The sequence below is a fragment of the Nothobranchius furzeri genome, chromosome 2 (assembly GCF_043380555.1).
Source record: "Nothobranchius furzeri strain GRZ-AD chromosome 2, NfurGRZ-RIMD1, whole genome shotgun sequence".
Classification (NCBI taxonomy): Eukaryota; Metazoa; Chordata; class Actinopteri; order Cyprinodontiformes; family Nothobranchiidae; genus Nothobranchius; species Nothobranchius furzeri.
This window is the reverse complement of record NC_091742.1, coordinates 86,562,209-86,586,707: the sequence shown is the minus strand read 5'-3', so window position 1 is coordinate 86,586,707 and position 24,499 is coordinate 86,562,209. Positions and strand designations below refer to the sequence as shown.

The 24,499-nt window shown below is 41.0% G+C and overlaps 1 protein-coding gene across 1 annotated transcript; it reads right to left on the bottom strand.

The window, feature by feature from the left end:
* Positions 1–470: 470 nt before the first annotated feature.
* LOC129165405 (uncharacterized) lies at positions 471–17,261 on the bottom strand. Its single transcript, XM_054748564.2, has 11 exons — positions 17,133–17,261; positions 16,877–17,058; positions 16,502–16,639; positions 15,764–15,902; positions 15,512–15,689; positions 8,635–8,776; positions 8,304–8,441; positions 4,663–4,721; positions 3,824–4,567; positions 3,624–3,700; positions 471–1,431 (listed from the first exon to the last, which is right to left on the bottom strand). The coding sequence occupies exons 1-11, from the start codon at positions 17,244–17,246 to the stop codon at positions 1,312–1,314; spliced, it is 2,031 nt and encodes a 676-aa protein (XP_054604539.2). The 5' UTR covers positions 17,247–17,261; the 3' UTR covers positions 471–1,311.
* Between the last annotated feature and the right edge of the window lie 7,238 nt (positions 17,262–24,499).

The window sequence follows — 24,499 nt, the reverse complement described above, 5'->3', positions numbered from 1 at the left end:
TGTAGTTCATTGAACCTTAGTCTCCTGACCCCTCCAGCTTTGTTATTTTCACTTAGTAATTCCTGACTGACCACATTTTGTTCCCTTCTCAGTGTTTCACTGGTACTATGTTAGTCTTGTAGTTTTAGTATATGCAACTGTTCATTGTTTGTCTTGTTTGCTTTTGCTGCTGTAAAGCACATTGAGTTTTGTAGGGAATGTGCTTTACAAATAAAGCTGTCTTGTCTAAATGTGCATATGGATCTTCCAGATGCAACTGAGGTTCCTACTGTTGTAAAACAGATAAAGTGTAATTTTTTTTCTATTGTGGGAACATTCAGCCACAAACAAGAAAGTCAGACCTCAGAGTGAATAGAATCACAAAAATAATCAGAATAATTTTTGGCACAGTTATACCACATAGGTGACTTATGAGGTTATCCCACGATGTAAGATTTATTGCCTGGGAACCTTTGTTAAAACAAATCATCAACCAGACACAAACATCTTTATTCTTATTCTGAATGAACACATTTGTGGATACCAGTTACAGTAGTTGTTGGCTTTGCTGCGCATTCACACTGGATTTTTTTTGTAATTTTTACTGGAACCAACAATAATCAAATATACAATCAGCAGATGTATTCCATCAGACACCAACAAACGGCAGATAAAGCGGTCCTCCCAACTACACCAGTACAAAATAACAGCAACATAAAGATAACAGGCTATCCGGACAACTAACTTTTTAAAACTTATATGATGTTTTTATGGCTTGTGAACTAACCGTGATTTATCATGTGTGAGGGTTTAGTTTAGGGTTCAAAGTAGTTTGTTGGCAGTTGGGACCAAACACTGTATCTAAACAGCAGGAAACCCCTTTCCCTGCAGGAGTCCTATAGCCTGGCAAGCCAGACTAAATAAATGTAGTATTTAGTCTGGCCATGCTCCATTGATGGCTCTCGGTTGTGGGGCGGGTTCTACCGTTGTCTTTCAAATGATCTCCGCATTCCACTGGACAATGAATGTGACATACTCTTGTTTCACTTTGTTGCATCATCCCACCCACCAGGCATATATAGAGTGCCCTGACTGGCCCACAAAGAGGATAAAGCTCTGTGATTTGTTCACTAAGCAGATAAAGCACTATGATTGGCCCACCATTATGGACCAATCACAGCTCTTTATGTGTTTGAAACCCCTCTAGAGAGCTGTGATTGGCTAGCAAGAGTCCTGGTAGGAGCTGCTGAGGTTCCAATGGAGCATGTCTAGACCATTCTTTGCAAAGCAAGAATTTGATCTAGTTCACTAGGCTAGGAGTCCTATGCATTTTCATGACAACCCATGGGAAGCAGCTGTTGTCACTTGAACTGGACTGCTGCTTCTGTTGCTGCTCACAAGGCGAAGACTTATGTCTGATGGCAATCCCTGTCCAATCAGTGCATCTCTTATCTGTTGAAGAAACACATTAAAATGTTTTGATGAATGCATTTGAAGAATCACACCTATTTCAATTTCAAAACATTTCAAAGATACTTTATTAATCCCAGAGGGAAATTTGAGTTTCAATACACACAATTCAGAGATCAGACATACATGGGCAAGACACATGACAAGAATTGGTGACTGTGGTCATTCCCAACCCTGAGTCGCGCTACCTTAATAATAGAGATAAGAGGGTAACATGAGGAATTGATTCAGGAGGAGGGAAAAAAAGGCACTTCACAGCTACCCTCCCACCAGGAGGGCAGCTTCGCTGTGCAAAAAACACCTCACAGATATGCAACAGACTTCAGACAACACAACATAACATGAGACTCCAATAGGAAGGTGAGGGGGGGGGGGGGGGGGCTGGGATCCTGTTTCCCCTAGCGAGAGCAGCCATCTACGGCACTCAGCCACTGTAGCCACAGGTGGGAGGGAGATCTTGGGAGAAGCGCAGAGCACATTGACTCCTGCAGGTTGATGACCTTGCCAGGCTGAAGTCCACCACTCCGAAGACGGGGTGGGGGTGGGGGGGTGGGGGGGGGGGTGTCGGGTTTTCACAGCATCTGTCTTCCTTCATGGGGGTTTGTTGTTGCTAGCCTCTCAAGGCTGCTAGGGCGTCAGATTCGGATAACATGAATTTGTTTGGGTCAGGCTGAGATAATTTTCCTCTCTGCCTTCAGTCTTTAAACTGATCATTCCAGTCCTTCAGTGAAGCCAATTTTGGCTATTACACTTGTCCATACCGTCCGGTGACTCTCTCCGAGATGACATCCATTTTGCTCACTAATACCGGTATCGCAGCTAGAACATTGTCCAGCTTACGATTCACCCCGAGTAACGTCCCAGTCTGTGAAGACTCCACATGGACGGTGCTTTCCGTGGGTGCGGGTCGCCCTCCAATTGCTCCCGTCTTCCCAAATTTCCAGAAAACCAGATATCCTCCCACTCCAATCAGGAGAAATCCAGTGCTCATCAGGCCAAATATCCACACGTCTTCGACATCCTCAATGGACAGCTGGGAGAGGCATATGATCTTCCATTCCCTCCAGGAATCCAGCATATACCCCACCGGGTGTGTCCCCTGTGGGCATGTGGGAGCCCCCACTCTCATTGTTGAAAAAATCTTATCAATCTTGTTGAATGACCGATTTATCAAATCCATGGTTAAAAATAGGGTTTTTCAAAAGAAATGCAGAGAAGCGCTCTGTGGGCAGACAGGACAAAAAGCCTTGGGAAAAAAGATAAGGAAGCAAAAAGAGAAGCGTCTGTAGTCCGCGAGTGTCAGGAAGAAGCACCAGGGACACAACTACTGGTACTGGTACTGTGACACCCTGAGCAGCGTGCAAACCTGCAACCCTTCATTTATGGGAGGGGAGTTTAGCTCCTCTGCCATTGTCGCCATGTTCAAATTAAATACATCTACAGCCAGCTCCTAGGTGTTTATTAGTGTCTTTCAGCTTGAAATGTGGTGTTATGTTACCCTGAGTGGCTGAATCCTAGCCCTGGAGGCCCACTATCCAACAATAGCTGGGGGCGGCAGTAGCTCTGGAGGTAGAGCGGGTCGTCCAGTAATTGGAAGGTTGCAGGTTCGATCCTGGCTTCTGACACATAATTCTGCTGTTTTGTCCTTGAGCAAGACACTTGACCCTTCTTGCTTGTTGGTGGTGGTCAGACGGACTGATGGTGCCTGTGCTCGGCAGCCTCACCTCTGTCAGTGTGCCCCAGGGCAGCTGTGGCTACAATGTAGCTGATCACCATCAACGTGTGAATGGATGAGTGATCCATTGTAGTGTTAAGCGCTTTGAGTACTCTGACTCTGAAAGGCACTATACAAGTGTGAGTTATTTATCATTCAAAATGTTTTAGTTAATATCTTGCTCCAACACACCTAATTTTAATAATCAAGTTTTTAGAAGACTTCTGTGGAGTTTGATGACCTGCTTAATATACCGTCAAGCCACTGAATTGTGATGGAGCATAAAAAACAACTCGAACATACAGGATAGCACCCCTCCAGGACAAGTATTGGGCAACCCTGGGCATCCATGATCCAATCCAAGCCAAGTGGCAAAAGAAAATGTTAAATAAACAAAAAACAGCTTCATTTGTTCAACCTGCTTACATTTTGTTTTTATTACAGGGAAAAGGTTACTGACCAGTTTAACGATGGTCTCCTTTTGGTTGTCCAGAGACAGTGTAGTAGAGATCTTCATTTTCAGAGCAATCACATAATCTACAAGCACAGAAAATCAACTTCAAAATGCAGAACAGAATAGTTTTGGTTTTAAAAGTTATGGTGCAATCCGAAAACATCAGCATACTGGAAAAATAATCTCAAGCTAGGTTCTAAACGTACTTTGTCCTGGGGCAGGTGTTGGAGACATTGTTGTAGTTGTTGTAATGGTAGTTGGTGCAACTGTAGGTGTAGTAGTGGCTGTGGTTCTTGTGGTGGAAGGACCAAAAATGTTTGTTGTGGGAGGGGTTGTGATGATAGGACTGACTATGGTTCTTGTGGTGAGAGTTGTGGTGGTAGGATATTCTGTTGTGGGGGGAGCTGTGGTGGTAGGATAGTCTGTTGTGGGGGGAGCTGTGGTGGTAGGATATTCTGTTGTGGGGGGAGTTGTGGTGGTAGGATATTCTGTTGTGGGGGGAGCTGTGGTGGTAGGATATTCTGTTGTTTGGGGAGTTGTGGTGGTAGGATATTCTGTTGTGGGGGGAGTTGTGGTGGTAGGATATTCTGTTGTGGGGGGAGCTGTGGTGGTAGGATATTCTGTTGTGGGGGGAGTTGTGGTGGTAGGATATTCTGTTGTGGGGGGAGCTGTGGTGGTAGGATATTCTGTTGTGGGGGGAGTTGTGGTGGTAGGATATTCTGTTGTGGGGGGAGTTGTGGTGGTAGGATAGTCTGTTGTGGGGGGAGTTGTGGTGGTAGGATATTCTGTTGTTTGGGGAGTTGTGGTGGTAGGATAGTCTGTTGTGGGGGGAGTTGTGGTGGTAGGATAGTCTGTTGTGGGGGGAGCTGTGGCGATAGGATATTCTGCTATGGGGGGAGCTGTGGCGATAGGATATTCTGCTCTGGGGGGAGCTGTGGCGACAGGAGCGCCTGTGAACAGAACAGATCGGGACATCTGTGACGTTAATAGTTCAGGATGATTTTTTTTATAACAGAAATAAAAATCCAGGAAGCTTTCCACTCACTGGTTTCAGCAGTCACCACAACACATCGAAGTGCAGACTGGTACACAGAACTGGAGTAGCTGTGGGAATAAATTACAACATTAATATTTTCAATTTTCACTGAGCTCTTATGTTGACTCTTGTGGTTTCAAACTGCTCCGTCCAGAGTTCTTTAGCATATTCCAAAGATTATCAGTGGGCCTAATGTCTGGACTTCACCAGCTAATGAATGCTATGCCAGGTTGAATGATACACCGTAGTGTAAATCACCTTGGAGTCCATTAACTCGAAAAGGTGCTTTACAAGTGCAAGTTATTTTTAAATATTCACAATAAAATTTCATGATTTATGTCCCACTAATTTATAAACTGCCAAGAAATCTTGGCTCTATTTTATAATGGGAAGATCCTCGTGAAAATTTGAGAAGTATAAAAGTTCAAACTAACCTCACTTGCTAACGCACGGAACACACCAGACGCGGAAGAGCGACGATACGCCGCGAATCACCATGTATCGACAAGCAGTTCTATTTGGAGCCTTATACGCTCTCGGTCACATCAGCTGCAAAGTGCAGTGTAGGCGTGCTCTATGCAGCGATCATTTCAGCGTGAGCTCTAATTTATTCGCGAGTTTTCGTTCTGGCAGGACAACAAATCAAAACAGAAGAGGTGTGCAGTAATTTTAACAAAATAAAGAAATAAAACACTGATTGATAATTGTGATCATTTTTGTTTACCTAAACAGACTAGAAAGATGAAAATGAACAAAGACACACACACACACAGACACACACACACACACACACACACACACACACATACACACACACACACACACACACCCCTGTGGAGGAACACAGTATTTCCATGATTTTAAATGCAGTTTTTATAGCAAAAGATAGATTTCATAAATGTGAACAAATACATATAGTACACTACCACAAGCACTGGGTTATTTAAATAATCATTTAAGAACTGGTCTACAAAACAGCAGCAGGATCAGTGCAGTTTCTGATAACAAGCAGGGCAAACTGGTTGCACACACATGCACACTAGGGGTTGTTTGAACTAGTCGACTAGTCGACCTCACTGCTCTGTAGTGACTTTTTATGCCTGTCATCGACTAGTCGCTGTCATGTGATAATGACCGACAAGATGCAGTCCTTGGAAAAGACAGCAGGTGACGAGCCCCTGCGCATCAGGAGGTGACGCGCTGTGCCAGAGCGTCGGTACTGACACCCGCCGTAAAACGGACATTTAACCAAATTGTGACCTTTACCCTCTTGCAATTTAACCTTCCCCTCACCCCCATCCTAACCTTAACCAGCTTGCGCATGCAAAGCTCTGATTGTTGACGCGCTCCAGACATCTGCGTCCTGAGCACCGCCACAGTAACATTATCAAATTAGGTGTCGCCACCTCAAAAACCAATTTAACACGCGATCGTTCATGTCGGCTCACTTCCTTTTATGTTTTCTGTCTTTTATTTGTGCCTGATGCTTTTCGCTGCTGTAGAGCGGGGCACATCACCTGTTTTGTCCTCCGGTGACGCACCTCAGTGGTGTGGCCGGCAAGCACTCCGCTGTTTTTGTGGTCGGTAGATCTTTAAGAACTGCAGTTCAAAGGTAACTCATAAGGTGAATATATATGAACCCAGGTAGCAGTTTTTCTGAGAGGAGATGCAGGAAGATTATAAACAGATACAGGACAGAAAAATAGTCAAATAAATACAAGTTAGTTTTTGTACCTGGTGGTTGCAACAAACAGACACCACTGAAGGCAGGAGTGGACTGGGACCAAAATTCGGCCCTGGCATTTTACGAATCGTCGGCCCTCCCCATTGAGAGAGCGGTGGGGGTGGGGGGTGTTGCCACCCGCGGACTCGTCTCTAGGCTGAATGTGAGATGTAATATGGACTGGGACTGTTAAATTAAAAGCAGGGCCAGACCGCTGCGACCGGGAGCCCTGGTCTTCCACAGCTGGTCTTCAGCTCATTCACCACGGGCGGAGATCAGCGGGACATTAGCTACATGCTAACACGGTAAAACAACTCCTATGTCATTGCTCTACCACGTTTTTCTTGCTAAAAATGCCTGGAAATACTCTGTTAGCTTCGGGTTACCATGTAGCTAATGTTCTGCAGATCACCAACTGTGGAGTAGTGTCGGCCCAAGCTGGGCAAGCAGCCCACTTGGCTAAGCGGCTCACCGGGACAGTGCCAGATTGCCAGATAGGCCAGTCCACCTCTGATTGAAGGTAATCAGAAGTGAGGAGCAGAAAATGAAATAATTATTTTAATGTTTAGAGCAGCAGGAACTCTGAGAGGCTGCAGGCACACCAGTGAGTTTGCGGCCGCTGCGCAGGGGGAGGGGGAGAGGGCTGAAGCAGAAATTACCATTGTCAAAAAAAAAAGTCCAGCGAACCAACCAGTTTCTGATAACAAGCAGGGCAAACTGGTTGCACACAAACACACACACACACACACACACACACACACACACACACACACAGGTGGGGGGATTTGGAAAACAGTAGGCGTGAACAGAAGCGCTCGTCGAAAAATCTCGCCTGATATGAACAGAGGAGTTGCGGTCAGCGCGCAAAATTTGTCAGCGATCCGCTATGTGGCGCTTCGCGGCTGGTGTGTTCAAGGTTTTGTTCAAGAAACCATGATTTTTCTTTTTTTTGTGTTTGTTTGCTCTTGTTCTTCTTAGTTCAGGTAGAAATAATTCTGGATCTGGATTTACTACGTCTGAGTACATTTACTTTATCAGGAAGAGTCCTAGATATGTTTCCGTATGTGTAGATTACTTTATTCAATCACACAACAGGTCACATCTAGCTTGGGCAGGTATAATGACAAGAGGAAAGTAACATAGCGATCACAGTGAGAAAAAGAAAAAAGGAAAGAATGGAATTTAATTCCTCTTTAAAAGTCAATGACTGAAAGGTTTTGGCAGAAGTGAAAATGGCCAAATATCTATGGCCAAAACCCAAATTACAACATAATGCGACTTGCCCTCAACAAGTAAGAAGAGCTAGTAAAAGAAAGCAAAGACAAGCTAAAGAACACAAAATAGGTTACATACAGTTTTGTTAAATGGTTACATGGCTACATAATTATTAGCTTTGAACTTCTTTTTGAATGTATTTAAGGATATAGAATCTTTTATCTTCTTATCTAAACTATTCCATATATTTATTCCTTTAATCGAGACACATTTACCTTTTGTGTTTGTTGTGTTTTCTGATAAGTTACAATGACTGCTTATTCAAAGTATTATGAAGCATCCTGTTGCGTTTAGTCTCCGTCTCTGGCACATACGGCGTTTATCAGTGTTCATGCGACGAGCAGCGATAGCGGAGACAACAGGAACTAAAAAAATGAACACATTCTAGCTGCTGTGGTGCATTCACTGACCTAACAAAACTCAAACCAAAACACAAAACCTGTTCACAAACTGATAGGGAGCTTAAGTGCCTTCAGAAAAGAACAACATACTGTTCTATCACAATCCAAAGAAATGTACCAAAAGTACAGGACAGCATTAGCATAACCAGTCAATGTAAATTTACATATAACATCTTTATTTTTTCTCTCAGCACTTCCAGTTAATATCTCTACATTTTGATAAAGGGTGAGAAAAAATAAAATAAACTCACTTTGCCTGTATGATAAAACAGATGGGGTGGCTTTGTCCTCCATCAAGGTCATTAGGCGTCCAACTCAGTGTGAAATTTCCTGATCCCGATGTATTTTTTACCACATCACAAGGCCCACTGAACAGCAGCTCAGTGATCCTTCAAAAACGAGAAATGCCAAATTGATCACATTCCAGTTTAATCTGACTTCAGCTGTTGTCTTTCATCAAATCTTTATCTAACGATTCACTGACAGCTGCAGACATTCTTTCAGCTGACATTTAATTACGATAAACTGATTTGGAATAAATCACTGTCAGCTTTCCCTGAAATGAGTTTTACTTCCTCTTACACGGACTGAGTTGCTTCTGCTCTGATGGCGATTTCCAAAGTCTGATTAACGGCAGCGATGATCTGAGCTCCGTTTTCTGGAGTTGGAGGCAGGAATCTGGGTAGATAGAGACCTTCAGAGCAGGACGGTACTGCAGCATCAACTGGAAAAACACAGGGAAGTAAAAACTCAAACATGATGATGTGAACATGTGAACAAATCAATCAACTCAAATCAGTCTGAATTTCAATGTTTATATGGATGACTACTTTTACATTAGGTGGAAATTAACATATTTCAACATAAATATTTCTATATAAATAATAAAGAAATATTTCTATATAAATAATAAAGAAATATATATATATATATATATACACTATTTCTACATATAGAAATAGTAGCAGCAGTAGTAGTCGCAGTAGTAATACAAGTAGAAGTAAAAGCAGTAGTACTACTAGTAGTAGTAGAAGGCGTAGTAGTCGTAGACATAGTCACAGTAGTAGTAGTAACTACAGCAGTAACATCAGTAGTAGCAGTGACAGTAGCAGTAGTTGAAGTAGTAGTAGCATCATCATCTCAGCAGTAGTAGTAGTAGTATCATCAGCAGCAGTAGTAGTAGTATCATCATCATCATCATCAGCAGCAGCAGTAGTAGTAGTAGTAGTAGCATCATCATCTCAGCAGTAGTAGTAGTAGTAGTATCATCAGCAGCAGTAGTAGTAGTATCATCATCAGCAGAAGCAGCAACAGTAGTAGTAGTAGTAGTAGTAGTAGTAGTAGTGTCATCATCATCATCAGTAGTAGTTTTAGTAGTAGTATCATCATCATCAGCAGCAGTACTAGTAGTATCATCATCAGCAGTAGTAGTAGCATCATCATCATCAGTAGTAGTAGTAGTAGTAGTAGTAGTATCATAATCAGCAGCAGCAGTAGTAGTATTAATATTATCATCATCATCAGCAGTAGTAGTAGTATCATCATCATCAGTAGTAGTAGTAGTAGTAGTAGTATCATCATCATTAGTAGTAGTAGTATCATCATCATCAGCAGTAGTAGTATCATCATCATCATAATCATCATCATCATCATCATCATCATCATCATCATCATCAGCAGCAGCAGCAGCAGTAGTAATAGTAATATCATCATCAATAGTAGTAGTAGAAATATTATCATCATCATCAGCAGAAGCAGCAGCAGTAGTAGTAGTATCATCATCATCATCATTATCATCAGTAGTAGTAGTAGTATTATTATCATCATCAGCAGTAGTAGTAGTATCATCAGCAGCAGCAGTAGAAGTAGTATCATCAGCAGCAGCAGTAGAAGTAGTATCATCATCAGCAGCAGCAGCAGTAGTAGTATCATTCTCATCAGCAGCAGTAGTAGTAGTAGTATCATCATCATCTGTAGTGGTAGTATCATCATCATCATCAGCAGTAGTAGCAGCAGCAGTAGTAGTAGTAGTATCATCAGCAGTTGTAGTAGTATCATCATCATCATCATCAGCAGCAGCAGCAGCAGTAGTAGTATCAGCAGCAGCAGCAGTAGTAGTAGTAGTATCATCGTCAGCAGCAGTAGTAGTAGTATCATCGTCAGCAGTAGTATTAGTATCATCGTCAGCAGCAGTAGTAGTATCGTCATCAGCAGTAGTAGTAGTAGTAGTATCATCATCAGTAGTAGCAGTAGTATCATCAGCAGCAGCAGCAGCAGGAGTAGTATCATCATCAGCAGCAGCAGCAGTAGTAGTAGTAATAGTATCATCATCATCATCAGTAGTAGTAGTATCATCATCATCATCAGCAGTAGTAGTATCATTCTCATCATCAGCAGTAGTAGTATCATTCTCATCAGCAGTAGTAGTATTATCATCATCAGCTGTAGCGGTAGTATCATCATCATCAGCAGCAGTAGTAGTAGTAGTATCATCAGCAGTTGTAGTAGTATCATCATCATCATCATCATCAGCAGCAGCAGCAGCAGCAGCAGTAGCAGTATCGTCGTCAGCAGCAGTAGTAGTAGTATCATCGTCAGCAGTAGTAGTAGTATCATCGTCAGCAGCAGTAGTAGTAGTATCGTCATCAGCATTAGTAGTAGTAGTAGTAGTATCATCATCAGTAGTAGTATCATCATCATCATCATCATCAGCGGTAGTAGTAGTATCATCAGCAGCAGCAGCAGCAGGAGTAGTATCATCATCATCATCATCAGTAGTAGTAGTAATATTATCATCATCATCAGTAGTAGTAGTAGCATCATCAGCAGTAGTAGTAATATCATCATCATCAGCAGTAGTAGTAGTATAAACATCAGCAGCAGCAGCAGCAGTAGTATCATCAGCAGCAGCAGCAGCAGTAGTATCATCATCAGCAGCAGCAGTAGTAGTAGTAGTAGTAATAGTAGTATCATCATCAACAGTAGTAGTAGTAATATCATCAGCAGCAGCAGCAGTAGTAGTATCATCATCATCATCAGCAGCAGCAGTAGTAGTAGTATCATCATCAGCAGTAGTAGTATTATTATCATCATCAGTAGTAGTAGTATCATCAGCAGCAGCAGTAGAAGTAGTATCATCGTCATCATCATCAGCAGTAGTAGTATCATTCTCATCAGCAGCAGCAGTAGTAGTATCATTCTCATCAGCAGCAGTAGTAGTAGTATTATCATCATCAGCAGCAGTAGTAGTAGTATCATCATCATCATCAGCAGCAGCAGCAGTAGTAGTAGTATCATCAGCAGCAGCAGTAGAAGTAGTATCATCATCATCAGCAGCAGCAGCAGTAGTAGTATCATTCTCATCAGCAGCAGCAGTAGTAGTATCATTCTCAGCAGCAGCAGCAGTAGTAGTATTATCATCATCAGCAGTAGTGTTAATAGTATCATCATCATCAGTAGTATTAGTAGTATCATCATCATCATCAGCAGCAGCAGCAGCAGAATTAGTAGTAGTAGTATCATCATCAGCAGCAGCAGTAGTAGCAGCAGCAGCAGCAGCAGTAGTAGTAGTATCATCGTCAGCAGCAGTAGTAGTAGTAGTATCGTCAGCAGCAGTAGTAGTAGTATCGTCATCAGCAGCAGCAGTAGTAGTATCATTCTCATCATCATCATCAGTAGTAGTAGTAGTGTCATCATCATCAGTAGTAGTAGTAGTGTCATCATCATCATCATCATCAGCAGCAGCAGCAGCAGCAGCAGTAGTAGTAGTAGTAGTAGTATCATCATCAGCAGCAGCAGTAGTAGCAGCAGCAGCAGTAGTTGTAGTAGTATCATCAGCAGTAGTAGTAGAATCATCATCATCAGTAGTATCAGCAGCAGTAGTAGTAGTATCATCATCAGCAGCAGTAGTAGTAGTATCATCGTCAGCAGCAGTAGTAGTAGTATCGTCATCAGCAGAAGCAGTAGTAGTATCATCATCATCAGCAGTAGTAGTAGTATCATCATCATCAGTAGTAGTAGTATCATCATCAGCAGTAGTAGTAGTATCTTCATCATCAGCAGTAGTAGAAGTATTATCATCATAAGTAGTAGTTGTAGTATCATGATCATCAGCAGTAGTAGTAGTAGTATCATCATCAGCAGCAGCAGTAGTAGTAGTATTATCATCATCATCAACATCAGTACTAGTAGTAGTATCATGATCATCAGAAGCAGTAGTAGTAGTAGTATCATCATCATCAGCAGCAGCAGCAGTAGTAGTAGTAGTATCATCATCAGCAGCAGTAGAAGTATCATCATCATCAGTAGTAGTAGTAGTATCATCATCATCAGTAGTAGTAGTATTATCATCATCAACATCAGTAGTAGTAGTAGTATCATGATCAGCAGTAGCAGCAGTAGTAGTAGTATTATCATCATCATCATCAGCAGCAGTAGTAGTAGTATCATCATTAGCAGCAGTAGTAGTATCATCATCAGTAGTAATAGTAGTAGTATCATCATCATTAGTAGTAGTAGTATCATCATCCTCATCAGTAGTAGTGGTAATATTATCATCATCATCAGCAGTAGTAGTATCATCATCATCAGCAGTAGTAGTAATATTATCATCGTCATCATCAGTAGTAGTAGCATCATCATCATCAGTGGTAGTAGCATCATCAGAAGCAGCAGTAGTATCATCATCATCAGTAGTGGTAGTAGTAGTACTAGTAGTAGTAGTATCATCATCATCAGTAGTAGTAGTAGTATCATCATCAGCGGTAGTAGTAGTAACATCAGCAGCAGTAGTAGTATTATCATCATCATCATCATTAGCAGTAGTAGTAGTAATATTATCATTATCAGCAGTAGTACTAATATTATCATCATCATCAGTAGTAGTATCATCATCATCATCATCAGTAGTAGTATCATCATCATCAGTAGTAGTAGTATCATCATCAGTAGTAGTAGTATCATCATTTTCATCAGCAGTAGTAGTAGTAGTAGTATCATCATCAGTAGTAGTAGTAGTAGTAGTAGTATCATCATCATCAGTAGTAGTAGTAATATTATCATCAGCAGCAGCAGTAGTAGTATCATCATCATCAGCAGTAGTAGTAGCAGTATTTTTATCATCATCAGCAGTAGTAGTAGTATCATCAGCAGTAGAAGTAGTATCACCATCAGCAGCAGCAGTAGTAGTAGTATCATTCTCATCATCATCAGCAGCAGTAGTAGTATCATTCTCATCAGCAGCAGTACTAGTAGTATTATCATCATCAGCAGTAGTAGTAGTAGTAGTAGTGTCATCATCATCAGCAGTAGTAGTAGTATCATCATCATCAGCAGCAGCAGCAGTAGTAGCAGCAGTAGTAGTATCAGCAGTAGTAGTAGTATCATCATCATCAGTAGTAGTAGTATCATCGTCAGCAGCAGTAGTAGTAGTATTGTCATCAGCAGAAGCAGTAGTAGTATCATCATCAGCAGCAGCAGCAGTAGTAATAGTATTATCATCAGCAGGAGTAGTAGTAGTATTATCATCATCATCATCATCAGTAGTAGTAGTATCATGATCATCAGCAGTAGCAGTAGTAGTAGTATCATCATCATTAGTAGCAGCAGTAGCAGCAGCAGTCGTAGTAGTAGTTGTTGTTGTTGAAGTAGTAGTAGTAGTATCATCATCAGCAGCAGTAGAAGTATCATCATCATCAGTAGTAGTAGTAGTATCATCATCATCAGTAGTAGTAGTATTATCATCATCATCAACATCAGTAGTAGTAGTAGTATCATGATCAGCAGTAGCAGCAGTAGTAGTAGTATTATCATCATCATCATCATCAGCAGTAGTAGTAGTATCATCATTAGCAGCAGTAGTAGTATCATCATCAGTAGTAATAGTAGTAGTATCATCATCATTAGTAGTAGTAGTATCATCATCCTCATCAGTAGTAGTGGTAATATTATCATCCTCATCAGCAGTAGTAGTATCATCATCAGCAGTAGTAGTAATATTATCATCGTCATCATCAGTAGTAGTAGCATCATCATCATCAGTGGTAGTAGCATCATCAGAAGCAGCAGTAGTATCATCATCATCAGTAGTGGTAGTAGTAGTACTAGTAGTAGTAGTATCATCATCATCAGTAGTAGTAGTAGTATCATCATCAGCGGTAGTAGTAGTAACATCAGCAGCAGTAGTAGTATTATCATCATCTTCATCATTAGCAGTAGTAGTAGTAATATTATCATAATCAGCAGTAGTACTAATATTATCATCATCATCAGTAGTAGTATCATCATCATCATCATCAGTAGTAGTATCATCATCATCAGTAGTAGTAGTATCATCATCAGTAGTAGTAGTATCATCATCATTTTCATCAGCAGTAGTAGTAGTAGTAGTATCATCATCAGTAGTAGTAGTAGTAGTAGTAGTAGTAGTATCATCATCATCAGTAGTAGTAGTAATATTATCATCAGCAGCAGCAGTAGTAGTATCATCATCATCAGCAGTAGTAGTAGCAGTATTTTTATCATCATCAGCAGTAGTAGTAGTATCATCATCAGCAGTAGAAGTAGTATCACCATCAGCAGCAGCAGTAGTAGTAGTATCATTCTCATCATCAGCAGCAGCAGTAGTAGTATCATTCTCATCAGCAGCAGTACTAGTAGTATTATCATCATCAGCAGTAGTAGTAGTAGTAGTAGTGTCATCATCATCAGCAGTAGTAGTAGTATCATCATCATCATCAGCAGCAGCAGTAGTAGCAGCAGTAGTAGTTGTAGTAGTATCATTAGCAGTAGTAGTAGTATCATCATCATCAGTAGTAGTAGTATCATCGTCAGCAGCAGTAGTAGTAGTATTGTCATCAGCAGAAGCAGTAGTAGTATCATCATCATCAGCAGCAGCAGTAGTAATAGTATTATCATCAGCAGGAGTAGTAGTAGTATTATCATCATCATCATCAGTAGTAGTAGTATCATGATCATCAGCAGTAGCAGTAGTAGTAGTATCATCATCATTAGTAGCAGCAGTAGCAGCAGCAGTCGTAGTAGTAGTAGTTGTTGTTGAAGTAGTAGTAGTAGTAGCAGCAGCAGTGGTAGTGGTTGTAGTGTAGAAAACAGCAGTAGAAGTAGCAGGAGCGGTAATAGCACCAGTAGTAGTAGCAGTAGTACTACTAGTAGTAGTAGACGTAGACGTAGTAGTAGTAGTAGAAGTAGTAGCAGTACTAGCAGTACTAGCCCTTGCCACCTGTTGATCCTCTACTACATGTAAATGGTAACGGCAAACTTCCGATGAAGGCTCTAATCCTGATGCTCCATTTGGAATTGTATGGTCAGAAGTGATTTGATGATAATTTGTAAAGATAATCTACAAAGGATTAAGATTAGCACATAAACTCTCTCATTAGACAGACGCTTTTTAGATTCCAGACGCAGACAATTATATTTCAAATTTCAGCACCCAAGGCACCTTTCAAAACAAACTGAACAGGTATGCTGTTGATTATGTCACTGGTAGTTTTGTCTGCCTGGGAGCCATCAGGGTTGGTCAGGGTAATCGTCTTTCTAGGAGAGTCCTCCATCATCATCTGGACGGCGTAGGAACCTTCATCACTGCTGGAAGTCGGGCTGAATGACAGAATACAAGACTAAACCAGGAAAGAGAAAAGTCAGTGAGTCACCCAGTCTAGCTCCACAGCCATCACTGATGTTTGTTACTCACCGACGAGAGGCTAAGGACAGACGGAGGTGTGCAAGCATCACACTCTGACAGAGAACCATTTGCATATCTGCATTTAACCTCGTCTCCATCAGGGTCGAAATTCAATAAGTTGATGTCACTCTGACAGTTTGAAGGAACTCTGAATGAAAGAGGATGGAGCACAGCTAAGTTCATATGCTTTCAACTCAGATGAAATTTCCAGCTTGACCAACTGGCTCTACTAAATTACTGGAATTCATTGGTTCTTTGTCACTCATTGTTGATTCTGGGAATGACTTATGGTAAATTTAGGTGTGTGATTGCTCTATTAAATTATTATCTCTATTATTCAAAGAGAATACTCTGACTCACGAATTCTTTCTTCCAACTTTTTCTGTTTCTACTGTGAAACCTTAGTGCTCCTCACCTAAAACCGACGTTTTTAAACATCTTCCAAACTCCCTAATGTCAATGAAAACTTAGTGATGATTCTCGGCAGCCTTGTGTCTGTCAGTGCGCCCCAGGGCAGCCGGGGCTACGATATAGCTCATCAACACCAGTGTGGGAATGTGTGTGTGAATGATTGTACTGTAAGGCACTTTGGAGTCCTCTGATTCAGAACGAAGCTATACAAATATAGGTCATTTATCTTTATCTCTAATGATGAATAAAGTGAAACAGATCTATTTTACTTTAAATAAACACAAAAGCTGTGCAAATTATATTTTCAAATCTGACGTAAAAGAATGCAGATCTTACCTGACAACTGGGATGATGGTGGTCTGGGGTGAGGAGTTGACGTTTCCAGTGTCAGATCGCTTCCTCGGGTCTATCAGAGCCTGGGCTCTGAACGCTACGACGCCGTTTCTGTTGTCAGTCCAGCTTCTATTAGACCAACTGTAGTGAAAGTCAATAAAGGTTTCAGATGCTTCTCAGAGTCTCGTGCATGGCGGCATGTGTGTCTGGATCTCTGTAGCCCAACAAGATGATCATTTTAAAGTAATAATAACAACAAAAATAAAATAAAATACAGAAAATGCTGAATTGTAGTTGATTTAATGCAGCTGTACAGTCCATGTGTTGATCACTCTGCAGCTACAACTAAAAAGCTGCGTAACGTTGATGTGAACTCACCTGTACTGTTTGGCGAGGGCATAGTCATCCTGTCCATAGGTGACTCTCTCTTTCTGGCACCATTCTCCGCTGCTTTCCTCCACCTTCCCGTAAAGGGATCCCAGGGAATCACAGCTGTTGCCGCAAACCATGGAATCAACTTCCTCACATGAACTAAAGCTCCACTTCTGCTTTTCGATTGTCTGTAGTTTAAAAAGCAAAGGAATGTTGAGAACTGACATTTAAAAGGCAAACACAAACTAGAAAACCTACTTACATAGAATCCATTTCCCAGAGGGCCCTGAGCAGTGTAAGTGAAGACAAAACCATTCAAACCAGCTTGAGTCCTGCTGACCAGAACCACCACCAGCACCAGCACAGAGAGCAGCATGGTGAGTGACTCTACACAAAGACTGAGAATGCTTACGTCCAATAGAGTTATAAGGCTGACATGCCTCTAGAACACTCCCTTTCTTTGTTTGTTCTACCAACTCTAAAAGCCTGTAATTATTTTGGTATGAGGAAATGTTTGGAATAGTCACCTCCAAGACTCAATTCAATTGAGTTCAATTTACATTTTACAGCACTTTCCTACACCCAACTGGGAGACTAAAGTCCTAGACATTACAAGACATGGTGTAGTAGTAAAATCACCATAATAAGTGGTAATCAATAAAACAATAAAAATATAACATTTTAGATTACTCAAAGCTTTTTAAAAATGGTACGATCAGATCTACATCCAAAGCTGAACCATAATAATGTGATTTTATTTGTAGCTTACACATTCTGAGATTAGAGGTTTTTCTAATACCTTATAATTAAGAAGTTTTTAAAATGAATCCTTTAGCGAAGTGCTATCCTACTAAAACTGGGATAATATATTCCCAGCCTAAGTTTCCTCCCCTTCTCATCAGCTCATGGGTCCCCTGAGTGGAAAACAAATCAACATAGAAGAACGGGCTATAAAGGCTCTAACCCACTATGCCTTACGCCCTGAATCGCACATAAGTTGTACCTCAATTGTAATGAAAATAAAAATGTTGTTCTGTGGTGTGATTTATAGAGCTGATTCCACTGAAATGGCTCTTTTTAGGGTCTCTAATGACCTTCTGACTCACAGTGATGCAGGGGACTGTTCGGTTCTGGTCCTGCCTTTGACTCTTGACCATCACCTGCTACTGGAGAGACTGAGAGACTGGGTAGGCCTACCAGGATCTGCTCTGGAATGGTTCTCCTCTTGTCTGAGTGTTTCGTCTTTGTGGCTGTCTTACATTTCTTTTATAATAAATATTCTTATTTAATAATTAAAGATACATACCAGAAACATCTCTGTGGTTGCCAAACACTGAGCAAACAAACTGAGGCAAAAACAAAGGAACCAGCTGTCGGGTTGACACTAATCAGATCTCTCCACCTGGAGACAAGGTGACCTTTCCCATTGCTTCTGGCATAACACTGCCCTCTTGTGAGCAAAACATGTAACTACTAAACAAAAACAAGCATTGACAATGAACATAGGATTAACGTAGAATCATTTTCCTCTATTTAACTTGTTTTAGTTTTAAGTACAGATAGTTCAAAAAGATCAAAAACAGGAGTCTGTTATTGGCTCAATATTCAGCTTTTTATATTCATTCCTATGAGACTTGGTTAAAGAGCAAGTCACCCCCAAATCAACTTTTTTTTTTTTGCTGATAAACTATATAAATGTGTGTCTAATTGGGCTGCAGACACGTGTAGTCAATAATTTGGTACTTCAGTGCATCTTAGTTAAAACTGAAATATTCTGCCTAAAACTGTCAATGTTGTGCCGTTGTCAGGTAAAAACTCTGCACTGCATTTGAATTTAAATCTACCACCGCTGTTGGCTATGATGTAAACTGGTACATTATGATGTCACAATGCCGTTGTGAGCCTGTATGTGTGTGTATTTGTTAGCGGCTCTGCCCTCTCGGTCTGCTAGGCAACAGCATTTTTTGCATTTTTTAAACATGAAGAGGGAGTGAAGTAAGTTTCTTGTAGGGGTGACTTGCTCTTTAAAGTGATTTGTAGTTCCTTGTGTTGCCATGGTAACAGATGACAGGAGTCTGCTTTAATAAAGCAATGTACAATGTTACATGACTCTTTTAAACTTTGAATAACATTTTTATATTAAAGAGCAAGTCAACCCCTACCAGAGTCTAACTCCACTCCCACTTCATGTTAGAAAAATGCAACACATGCTGTTGCCTGGCAGACCGAGAGGGCGGAGCCGCTAACAAATACACACACACTGAGGCTCACGACAGCATTGTGACATCATAATGTACCAGTTTACATCGTAGCATACTTCTTAGCCAATAGCGGTGGCAGATTTAAATTAAAATACAGTGCAGAGTTTTTACCTGACAACGGCACAACACTGCCAGTTTTAGGCAGAATATTTAAATTTTAACTAAGATGCACTGAAGTGCCAAATTATTGACGACACGTGTCTGCAGCACGATTAGACACTCATTTATTTAGTTTATCAGCAAAAAGAAGTTTATTTGGGGGTGACTTGCTCTTTAAAGTATGTTGATACAGTTGTGTCTAAAATGTTGTTGCTAAGCATGTTGCCATGGTAACGCAGAACACAATATCAAGTTAATACAAGACTCCTGGGATCAAGCAGGTTGAATTGATGTATCATATGTGTGGGTGCATATTTCCTTTTAGGCAGAAGACAATTGAAAACTCTCAGCCAATGAGAGAGCAGCGGAGGAGGAGGGGCAGTGGCGGCTGGCCAGTAGAGGGCGATAGGGCGCCACCCTCCCAGTTTCCCCTGTGTTTTTAATTTTTATTTTAAAAAATAAACAAATAAAATTAACAATAATCACATATTCTAAGTTAATTGTGTGTTTTGCAACACACAATATATATATATATATATATATATATATATATATATATATATATATATATATATATTTCCTATGAAAGTGTTTCCACTTTCCATAAGTCCTAACAGTGTAAATTTCTGGCATTTTGTCTAAGTAGTGTTTACTACCATTACTGTAACAGTGACCTGCTCATAATTTTTCGTGTTCACTCAAATGTTGAAATTAAACAAAATGTTTTTGTTACTTGCCTCTTGCATTGCCTATTTACCATTTATGGTCATGTTATTTTATGTGCAATTTAATGCAGTATTTTTCAACCTTGGTCCGCAAGGCAGTGTGCCAATAGTCAGACACACCTGGATTAATCAGTTTGTCCAATGATGTAAGACAGGAAATAAAAGAGCTGTGCTTAATTCAGGAAATAGTGAAGTTGTGCACAAAGCTCAGAAAGCACAAGTTTGTTTAAAAAATATAGCACAGCCCCACCAAAAATATTTTTCACCAGCCGCCACTGAGGAGGGGGCGGTTCCTGACTTCTGACTAGTGTTAAAATGGCTGTGTTCGAGATGAGCCAGTTCTGCGCAGATTCGATCAACGGTGATCAGCGAGCAGTGCATGCCGGTTAGATTTGTGTCCGACTTGACACCGACTTACTCTGATGTAGCGTTATGAACATGCTATTTTCTGCCCTTAACAGCTTCCCTTTGACACAGTGACAGTGTGCATAAATTGTCAAGGTCGTGTGCTTGCTTCTGATGTTTACATTCCAGCAAAGAAGACAGAAGAAGGACGAAGAACGCTTTTCATTAGTTAATCAAAGAACTTTATTTCTAATAAAGCTAATCAAAACAGCTGTTAGTCAATAATAATCAGGTGACTGATCTGTGAAATCAATATGCTATGATTTATGTGTTTTAATGATAACAGGACTAACTGAGCTAGACATCCTGATTCACATTAGACAAACACATGACACATTGCATTCATCCAATCAGAACTTCCGTTCTGTTGCGAGGCAGAGTTCTGTGATGTATAGTTAATCTGTCCACTCCGATTGGCTAAGATTCAAAAACAACTAAGCTTAATAAAACAGAACAACGTAGCAGGCAAGGCTAGCTCACGCAGCACTCAGACAGCAGAGTGTGTCAATGCTGCAGTAAAAATATGTCTGCAAAAACAAAGTCTGGGTCACAGAAAAGGAAAGAAAGAAAGGAGAAAGAGGACAGGCAGAAGAGAGGGCGTCAGTATGTCACAGTTTTTCTCAAAGAAAGGTGGGTTTAGTTAGTGAGTGGTTAAATTCAACCACTGGGAGGTTTTACAAGATGTAATTTGTTCATGTAGCTTTTAGTACACAAACCAAAAATCAGTAATTTCCAAATAATTCATCAGAGAGCAAAAATGAAACAAAAGCTATTAATAATTGAAATAAATAAACTTAATATAACATTGAACACAATAAAATATGAAATCTAGTATTGATCGTTATCGAGCATTATTAATTATATCACTATGAATAATAAATCTTGCTGTGTACAATCAAGGCTGAATATATTTTTAGCTGTTTTTTGTTGTTGAGAAAAATGGGTTTCTAGAGACTTATATACGTATTCATGCAAAGTTGTCCAACTTTAAAATTTTATGTAACCCTAACTGACTCCGGTTTGAACTGTGTGCTTATTCATTTTGTGTCTATGATGAAGCCATGGAGACTTAATAAAGAAGTCACCTTGTGAGCAGTGAAGCTTTAATTTTTGTCAGTCATACAGAAATACTTGATTTCAAGAGGAAAGACAGCTGAAAATGAAGTTATGTAAAGCTTTGACTCAACATGGAAATTTAATTAGATATCCAAATTTGAAATATGTCATCAAATAAAATCTTAGAATAAATACACACATTTTAAGGGAGTAAAAGGGAAAAGGAGATTAACACCTTTCAGCATGTGCATTTCCTGTTTTTTCCAGCAGTGATATTGCTAATTTTGTTGAAGGAAATTCACTGTTTAATGAGAGACAGCTGGTGAAAATGATATGTAAATAATTAAGAATGCATGTAGACCTACATAATCAAGCAAAACTGAAACACTAATACAAAGTATATATATATATATATATATATATATATATATATATATATATATAAATATATATATATATATTTTTTCTCCCTTCACATCTGGGAGGGTGGAACCCCAGCTCCACCTATGGACGAGCCCCCAGGGGGCCCAACTTGATATTTTTTCATGGGGTCCAAAATCTCTGGCAGCCCCCCTGTCCACATCACCAAAACGTAACAGGAGACACTTGCTGTAGAAGAGCAGTTGCAGAACATTGTAATCTAACAAAATCAAAAAGAATCAACCCATCTGGGAAAAAGGGGAGCTCGTCAGCATCCACAAGCTCATATCACAAAATAATAATGTGCTGGTTGTTGTAAGTGATGAGTAATGAGTAAAGATATGATAGGGTTCAACCGATGATTGTTTTGTATGTAAACTGATACCAATGTAACAACCTGCTTGCCTGGCAAGCCAGACTAAATAAATGTATTATTTAGTCTGGCCACGCTCCATTGACGGCTCTCGGTTGTGGGGCGGGTTCTACCGTTGTCTTTCAAATGATCTCCGCATTCCACTGGACAATGAATGTGACATACTCTTGTTTCACTCTGTTGCATCATCCCACCCACCAGGCATATAGAGTGCCCTGATTGGCCCAGAAAGTGGATAAAGCTCTGTGATTTGTTCACTTAGCAGATAGAGCACTATGATTGGCCCACCATTATGGACCAATCACAGCTCTTTATGTGTTTGAAACCCCTCTAGAGAGCTGTGATTGGCTAGCCAGAGTCCTGGTAGGAGCTGTGGAGATTCCAATGGAGCGTGCCTAGACCATTCTTTGCAAAGCAAGAATTTGGTCTAGTTCACTAGGCTAACAACCTGCAGGAATGGAGTGATGGCCAGTTAACGAGTGAGTACAAATCACAATGAGTAGTGAAAGAGGCACCAACGACAAAACGGATTGCTGAGTGATAAATGACATAGAGTTTATGAAGAAGTTTTTTGAAGCAGTCCTATAAATGATGTCATCGTTATCTAAGATGGGAAGGATTGTTATTTTGACCAAGGTTTGCTTTAAAGAATGAGTAAAGGATGACCTGTTGTGGTATAGAAACCCCGTTCTTGACTTGAATTTAGTCCTCTCCTGGGACTTCTTTTGATGCTATACATCTTCGTCCCCCCTCCCCCTGCCACACTTGGTGTGGAGTGTGGCACGTTGGTCTGCCTGAGTGTTCGTGGCTCTCGGGTCAGGGGGTTTAAGATTTTTGGTGTCTGCCTGATCAATCCCGGTGGCTGCCTGGTGGGATCTGGGTCCCTGGGCTCTGCTGGGTCCCTGGCGGGGGTGGTCACCCCTGGGTCCCGGGTCGCTGGGTTCCGTGCTCGGCCGGCTAGGGGGTGGGAGGCTGCGGGCGAGCCTGTGGGCTTGCTGCAGATATCTCCCAGGACTCTGCCGGCTGCTGATAGTGGCCCCCCGGGGCAATCCTTTGCGCCTCTCGAGGGGGGCAGGGGCTTTTCTGGTTACAGTCTCCCTGGGGTCCCTGTGCTCTGGGGCAGCTCCTGGATCTCTGGGACTTGGAGCTCCCTCCGTCTCCTGCACATTTTTAGGGGGCAGATCGGTGGCGCCTCACACTCTCTGTTGGACGCTCCTATAGAAAAACCTTATATATACAAGAGAGTGTACACACACAGGTGCTCACATGGTGCTCTCATAAGTATGGACTTGGGCATTTTAAACACATGTCTTAAAGCTGTGGTTGGCACTAAATGCACTGTGATTTATTATCGTGTGATTGTTCAGTAAAACAATGTTGATTTTATATTTCCTCATCAGGTTGACGCAGTGATAGCTTGCTCCTGTTGTATTGTTGTGTGTCCCTTTTCTGCAGGTCTAGAAGCAGACTCTTGTTCATCGTTGATTGTTTATTTTTGTGGAACCCCCCCCCCCCCCCTCCTCCTCCTTCCCTGTCCTTTTGTCTCTTCCTTTCTCTTTCACCTCTGTCTCCATGTCTGGTCAGAATTACAAAGCATTCAAAATACAACAACAATAAAGTTTTAAGTATCAGGTGTGACATTAAAGGAGAAGCTTTGATCCTCCACCTGAGAGTAAATTTGTAAGGCTTGTCACCAGCATTCAGACATTAATCCTGTTTGCTTCACAGCCAGACAGAACACAAGGGGGAAAAATAAATAAATAAATAAAATAAAAAATAAAAAGAAAGTTAATGTGAATGCCAAATGAAAGTGTGCTGTCAAGCCAAACACCCAGATACTTATAAGAACTGAGAAGTTGTAGTTCTGTACCATCCAGGGAAACAATACTGTACATTACTGGTGTGGGAAGCAACCTGACCAAGAGAGTCTCTGACTTTGGGAACCAGCTTGTCTGGGGCACAGATGAGGATCTCAGTCTTATCGTCATTCAGCTGTAGAAAGCTCCCAGCCATCCAGGTTTTAATAGTCTAAGCAGGAGTGTAACAGCTGCAGCTTAGACATCTCATGGGGCTTAAAGGAGATGCACAGTTGGATGTTATCGGCATTAAGATGGTAGGAGATTCCTTTGAAGGAGCTTAAGCCTGCTGCACACGAGAGCAAACAGCTGAGCAAACGGCCTCAAATGACTCTTTGCTCTGCATATACCTCGTTAATCCTAGCCTCATGAGATGCTGAGGTGAAAATCAAATCAGTTAGATATTTTTTTTTTTTGTGTGAGCACAACATGAG